The sequence below is a fragment of the Ascaphus truei genome, chromosome 2 (genome assembly GCF_040206685.1).
Source record: "Ascaphus truei isolate aAscTru1 chromosome 2, aAscTru1.hap1, whole genome shotgun sequence".
In the NCBI taxonomy this organism is placed as follows: domain Eukaryota; kingdom Metazoa; phylum Chordata; class Amphibia; order Anura; family Ascaphidae; genus Ascaphus; species Ascaphus truei.
Window position 1 is genome coordinate 12,935,258 of NC_134484.1, and position 7,302 is coordinate 12,942,559.

A 7,302-nucleotide genomic window follows, 5' to 3' on the forward strand; every position below is an offset into this window, starting at 1 on the left:
GCTGGCATCCCTGGAAAGGCAAAAACATACAAATTCTTTATTGTCGCACATTTCCACCGTATGCATGTACAACGGTTGGGCTCAAGAGCTGACACCCATGACCCATGGATCAGAGGTAACTAAACGGGCTTAAACCTTTTATTGAGAGCCTGGTTGCCCCCTCACTGTCAGTCATCACTTGTCTAGACACAAAGTTCAGTTTTCCTGTCTTGCTTTCCAATACTTTCTAGGCAATCTACCCCTACCACGCGCAGCTCTTATCACTTAAGATCTGACTCCAAAAGACTGTTCACGGTCCCAAGTTTTAACAAAGCATCCGGCCGCTCCTCCTACTGTGCAGCCCTGTAAGGAATCCGCTCCTGGGTTTGGTGGAAACCCTTTCCTAACAGAACTGTGCTGCTTACAGACAACCTCCTCTCACATCCACCTGTGCTGGCAGTTACTGCAGTTCTGCCTCGGTGCTCTGTCATTGGAGGAATGCCCTCACACCTCTCTCCTGGGATTGGCCCGCTGGCCTTCTTATACTGTTCTCTTACATTGCCTCAGTGCCGAGCATAGTCCTTTGTCATAGGATGTAACTGTTTGCCACATGCTACCTGTTTGGCCGTCTTGTTCCTGTGCTGAAGCGTTGGATCCCCAGCGTACCCTTCAGCTCCCTGTTCCCTGAGGCCTGCTGCCTTTCCCATAGCAGAGAACTTCCTTCTGAGTCCTGAGGTCTGCTGCTCTCTCTCCTCGCAGAGGCCTGCTTTGGACTCCTGTGCTGAAGCACTGGTCTGACAGTTTTGCCCTGCGGTGTGCCTAGTTCGGCCTGCATCCTCCCTTTGCTGTGACCGGTACCATGGGCCGTTCCCGCTCCTCGCACAGAGGCTACTCCCGCGCTGCTGCGGCTCCTTCGCTGAAGCGAAGCTCACCTAACTTCCCGTTGCCGAACCCCTGCTTGGTTATCGATGTTTCTTCTGTCTCCAACCCTGACCCTGCTATGAACGACTACGAACTGCGCAATCCTGAACCGTCTGCGTGGTCTAAGGTCGGTGTATTCACATCCCCACCTCAGCCCAGCGGCCCGGTCCCGGTTTGTGGCGAGCACGACCGTTGCAACCCCACACCTCTCCAAGCTGCCGCTGGTTCTTTCAAAACTAAAGTGGTCCCACATTTTAATCTGGTCTATAACTATTACATACGTTTATAACATATATTCTCTTTAACTGTTCAGATCTCTAGAAACAGACTTTCACTCCTGGCGTCTCATGTCGCCTCCTCTAGGCGGGCCCTACTTGGCAAAGCGATCCCTCCGTCTCCTCGGTACATGACTCAACGTGTTTTGCTAATTCGGCTTCCTCAGGAGCCGTAATTGGCTGGCAGTATCAGTAGGCTTTAATCTAGCATAATCCATCAGGCAGTTTCAAAATATTAACGTGCCATTTTGTACTGTGCATATCAGCTTGTCAGTAGCCTATTTCTTCATAAACCTAATGTGAAATGTATCGTACAGTACATAAATCCTTTTATATACATGATTTTGGCGAAATAGGAATGTAGATTTTTTATATATACAAAATTACTTTAATCTTGTACAAAATCTTATATAAATATTGGAAACGTGTGATTGTGAAAATGTCATGTAACTGAAGTACCTACAGTACGTAGAGAGGCGGGGATAGTATCCTTGTCAGACATGCAATAATATGTACAGTAGTGACGTAATTTGTAAATTGATGCAATACTGTAATTCATGTAATCGGTGCTATAGTGAGGAAATATGCAATTTAAGTGGCTGCTTTTCCTGTGTACCCAGGGAGGTGGAGAAGAAGCAGAAACAATGTGAGCGACTAGAAGACCAGCTGATGAAGCTAAAGCTTCAGGCCACAGACAAAGAGGAAAACAAACAGATTGCCTTGGGCACGTCCAAGCTGAACTACCTTGACCCCAGGATTACTGTAGCCTGGTAAGATGAGCCACTAGCAATGAAGTTATTGAGCAACTAGCTGAAAGCGCTCAGCGTTACTCGGGAATTCTAAGCAACCAAAACGCTCTGACATTTATAAATGGAGAATTACTTTGTTTTTTCCGGTTTCCACCCTGGAGCGTTCAACATAAAGTTACCAATGTGCAAAACATGGATTTTCTACATTCAGACCCGCTACTTTAAGTGACTGTCGTTGAGATTTCGTTGCTTGTTTCTCTCATAACTATGGGGGGGGGGGGGGGCGGGCCGGATTTATGGTTGCGTGTGACTTTAACTTTGAAATCTCCAGACCTTTTTTTTTTGAAGGGTTTGCTTACAAACCTCAACTACACTTTGTGTGTACACACTCCTGCCAAATTTGAATACATTTGGTGCAGTGTTAAAAGGTTCAGTCTGCCATCTTGTTTTATAATGGTGTCCAATTGTATCCAAACAGACACAAACCTGCTTGATCTCAAGATATTGTAACCAAATTTTTTTCATGATTTTTCCTAAGAGGTGTCCAAAGGCATAGCGAACAGACAGACAACTTTCTAAAATATGTAGTATATTGCACAGGCCTATCATGAGGACAATACACAACAAAAGCTGGAAAGGTTGAACTTTATACTGGCTTACTTACTGTACATCAAGAGGGTGACTCAAAACTTTTTGAATATCCAGTTATATTTGTATTGTTTGTACAGTAAAGGGCCAACATATTCTGCAGTGCAGTACTACTGTATGTACTAAAGAGATATGTATATTAGAAAAAACACGCTATTATTAAAAAAAAAAATAAAGTTACGTTAATGTCACGGTAGACCAGGTCTTACCAACACATTAATACCGGGATTCTGGATTGAGCACACAAGGAGGGCAAAATAAATTGTAATTTATTTCCTTTTAAGACAAACACACAATCATAATTACACTGGATAAAACACTGGGATGGGGAAACGAAATCAAATGTCCACGGAACGAATGACTCAACAACAAAGTCTCTGGATACCCCTGCACGCATGCAAGTGGGTGCGTGATTTGATCCGTGCGACAGTCCTTGGCTAGGGACGCAACTTGCCACCCCTATATCTCCGCCGAAAGGAATAATTTCGTAAAGTCCTTACAGGATTCGTTCAGGAATCCCCAGCTCAAACAAATTCTGTAAGAGGGGTGCAATTCTTTGTTACGGCGTAGTTAACCCCTCACACTCCGGAACCGCTGACACTGGAATTTGGACGTTTCTAGGTTGAATCAGGTGAATCTTAGATGGAACTGACTAGGATTGGGCTGCAGGCATGTTTATAGGGTTAAGGGTCCTATCTTTAACATACCCAGCCAATCCTCCCGTGGGAACAATTTTTCCCACCTATCCCCGACTTGCCAGGAGTTCCTAGAACGGACAGAAGTTGCTTCCCGGTCTGCTAAGAGCATTTGCCAACCTGACACCTAAGCTGCTTAGCATACCGGGCCCAACCTCTTACCTGGCGACAGTAAGTCTGGGGTTTGGCTACCAAGTGTGAAGTGCCCATACTTCGCACCGGTATCTGATACTTGGCAATAATCCGGCCACCCTAACACCTCGGGTCTCTGAGGCTTTTCAACTCCGGACTTCTCTAGGCACAGGGGTACCAATTTAGCAGGGTGCCCTTTGAAGTACTGAGATGAAAAATCCCTCAGTTCATTCATCCATAACATATGGTCATGTTAATGGATTCATTGCCGGGCTGGCAGGAAAGGGTTCCTGCCTTTACCTTTAAAACACTATTGAAATACAGGTTATTTTTATATGTAGGTTCTGTATGTGCTACAAATATAAAACCAATATGCATGTTCATGGTATCCTTTAAACTAGCTACACTCAAAATTAGAGTGCTAGATCTTTCCTAGCGCGAGTTATTCACTTAATTGAATGGGCTCTGTGATGCGGTTTGACCTACAGTAGTGCCGAATCTGGGGCAATCACCAACAAGACGCAGGTACATGCTGCAACATTTCAGTGACATTTCTGCAGACAGACTAATGGCCCATTGGTTTGAATGGGACTGCCAGGGACCCCTGCTGTGTTAATCCGATGGAAAATTAGTCTCTGCAGAAATGGCACTGAAATGTTGCAGCATGTAAACAGCATGTACCTGGATCTTGTTGGTGATAGCCCCAGATTTTCCAAGGCAAGTTTAAGGCATGTTTTAGAATACTAGTCGGCGCACCTGTATAATCGTTATGGGTTACAAGCCGGCATACAATGTATCCGTGCTGGCTTTGATCGGTAACCGCAGACGCACTTCTCCAATTCAATTTAAGTGGATAACAAGACGGCTGGATACATTGTAGCACTCGGGTACTTCAGCTAGACCGCAGACCACTTATTCAATTGACTTTGCGGTTTCGACGTCTGTGGTCTAGGAAGTTATACCCATCTTCAATGCAGCCACTTACTCGCAGGCACACTTACGCAATTAGCGCTTGACACAGCGCTAGAAGCTCCCCCTTGTGTCGCGTCAACAGTTTGCACATTTCCCATTCATTCACAATACTACTGCAGCTAACTTCTTGGGCTGCAAAACAGAGACAATAAAGATATAGTGTAGGGGAAAACATGGTATTATGGTGACCATACAATTTAACCCCTTCAGTCCCAACAAGGTTTAGGGTTGACCAGCCGGGTATACTACCTTTTATTATTGGCCTAGTTAACCCTTCACCGCCACAGTTAAGTTTTCTGGCTTCACAGTTCACAGTTAAATGTTAAGGGACATCTGGAGTCGCCCCAATGGGCAATGTATCAGGTGGTTTCTTGATGGTGTGCATGCGTGAAATGCGTCACGTAAGCATGCAACAGCCTTCCAGCTCTTCCATTAAATATGTTTTTGGTCTTCAAATCCATTTTTGTGTTTGCTCACCAAATGGTTCTGGCGTCAAATCCCTGTGTGTGACCTGACCATGATATGTACTGTAAAGGAAAGGATATGCCCCTCTGAGGGAAAGGGTTGTGTTTTCAAGTCATGAGACTGTCAGTATATTGCAGTATGTGGCCTTATACAGAATCCTCATGAGAAATGACTTGTTAAAAGTTTTGTATAGCAAAGTTAATGTCGTTTTGCTCCTTATAAATCTAGCACGTCCATTAGCTTTTCGCAGCATAAGGATGCGTAGTCTTTGAGCTGTCTTCACCTTGTGGTTAACCTACTGATTTATTTATTTTTTCTGCCTATTTACCTAAACTGTGTGCTTCCCGTTTGTACACAGGTGTAAGAAGTATGGTGTGCCCATTGAGAAGATATACAACAAGACACAGAGAGACAAGTTTGCCTGGGCAATTGACATGACTGATGAAGACTTTGAATTCTAAGCCAAGTGCCAAGATATTTATGCACTTTAACAGCTACCTCATCAAGTGTTAATGTCAACTGTATGTATCTTCCCTCCTTGGTAAACTTCTTTCCTGTCTGAAACTGTTACCATAGCGCACATGTTGATATCTGTGGAACAGCTCACGTTTATGTGCTGTGAAGTTGTTTTCTAGCTGGTAGTTTATGTATATTCCTTGTGCATTACAAGGGCACAATACATTGAAATATTTTGGCGGTACTGTACTTGGGAAACGTAAATATATTTTTGTTTATACAGTAAAAGTGATTGTGATCTCTAACTCTAACTACTGTAATGTGTAATTGGGTTTCATTATGATGAAGCATTTGATCTCTCATGATCGTACGGACAAATATATTTGCAAGCAGTGATCTCAATAGATCAACATTAAAGGTATATTTTGCAGATATTCTTTGTACGTGTGAGCCTTTTCAGATGGACACTAAAAAAAGGATATATTGGGGAGATCAAAAGCTTGCGTACAAATAATATATTTGGCAAAGTCTTACATTAGTCAATTTAAATCTTTCTCCAGGATGCATACATTACAGTAATACCTACAAGAGAGCTCTTTCTCCATCCAGGATGCATACATTACAGTAATACCTACAAGAGAGCTGTTTCTCCAGTTGGTGTTTCCATTGGCATTAGGAGGACCAGTAGAGAGTTAATTGAGCTCAATGTTTGGGGGGGTTTATTTGGCACATTGTAAGATCTGTAGAAATATGGGCCATGTTTAATATTGCAGTATATTCATTTCCAAGGTATTCCAAGTACCGCTAACTAATTGCCTAAATTGTTTTTTGTTTGGTTTTTACTTTCATCCTGAGCACATATGTAAAGTAATATCCTATATTGGAGAACTATTGATGTAACCAGTGTTACAATGTAGATATTTAACCCTTGTAAAACAGATGTTTAGCCGCTGTATTCCTGCAGCATCTCGTTTATTGCTCTTCCTGCAGCTCTGCTCTTTCCTTAAGTAAGACCTTCGAGTCTAAATCTGGGAACATGTATAGCTCATGAAAAAAAAATTCAAGTATTACATTGTGTTTTGCCTCCAGTACAACGCTATGTGTTTCTAAATGGGATTTAGTTACTGTATCAAGTGACCCCTTTGTCATAAGCCAATCTGGTCTCATGAAGGATGCAATATTGTGAGGTGAATTCATGAATAAGAGCTATACTAGTTGTAAGTATCATATTTAATACATCATATTTTTGTTATATTCCTGTGTGGTCCAGATGCTATCCCTGCCTGAATTAGTGTGGTCAATATTGCACTTACAAGGCTCGTTTCCAGCCACATTTAGTTGTGAACACACCGTGAGCTGTAAAAAAAAAAAAAAATCTACAGAGATATATTTAATGTTTGTATTTGCAAACAAGGTTACAACTCATTATCGTGTCGCCCAGATCAAAGGGTATCAGACTGGTCTGTGAAACTGATGGAGGTGCCTGAAAACTCGCACATCATTTCAAACTGCTGTGTTCTGCCCTTTTTCCAACAAATCTGCCTTCAGCACAGTTATGGAGGTAGTGATAGATATGTTTGTATTTGTAAAATGTGTATATTACACCTGTATGGATCTTTATGTATAGAGCTTGATATATGTACTGTATGTATAGAGCTAAACACATTTGGTGCTCCTAGCACAATTTAAAATGATTGGCAATATTGAACTTGAGAATGGATTACATACAGTAGATGGAAACCATTTTGTTATTGAAGATCTATAGAAACGACAACATTGTTTGACAAATACTAAGCAAAATCCACTTGCATTATATTTGGGGTGTTTTCATGAAACGGTGATCGCACGGAAGCTTCCATAGACTTTAATGGGCGTTTTCCTGCTCAGGTGAGCAGCTTAATGAATAACCCTCATAGTACTTTCACTGCTCTTATACTCGTTCTGAGGCCACTTCCACTAATACATCAGGGGTGGCCACTCATGTCCTCAAGGGCCACCAACAGGTCAGGT

At 42.6% G+C, this 7,302-nt stretch overlaps 1 protein-coding gene across 8 annotated transcripts in view; it reads left to right on the top strand.

Annotated features, from left to right (window-relative positions):
• Nucleotides 1–7,302, top strand: part of TOP1MT (DNA topoisomerase I mitochondrial) — a 75,784-nt gene that overhangs the window by 67,998 nt on the left and 484 nt on the right. For all 8 annotated transcript variants that reach the window (XM_075581400.1, XM_075581409.1, XM_075581430.1 and 5 more), the window contains 2 exons: nucleotides 1,796–1,945; nucleotides 5,195–7,302. The exon at nucleotides 5,195–7,302 is cut by the window's right edge and continues 484 nt beyond it. In XM_075581400.1, coding sequence (XP_075437515.1) covers nucleotides 1,796–1,945; nucleotides 5,195–5,297 — 253 coding nt within the window. In that variant the 3' untranslated portion in view covers nucleotides 5,298–7,302. The remainder of the gene's footprint in view (nucleotides 1–1,795; nucleotides 1,946–5,194) is intronic.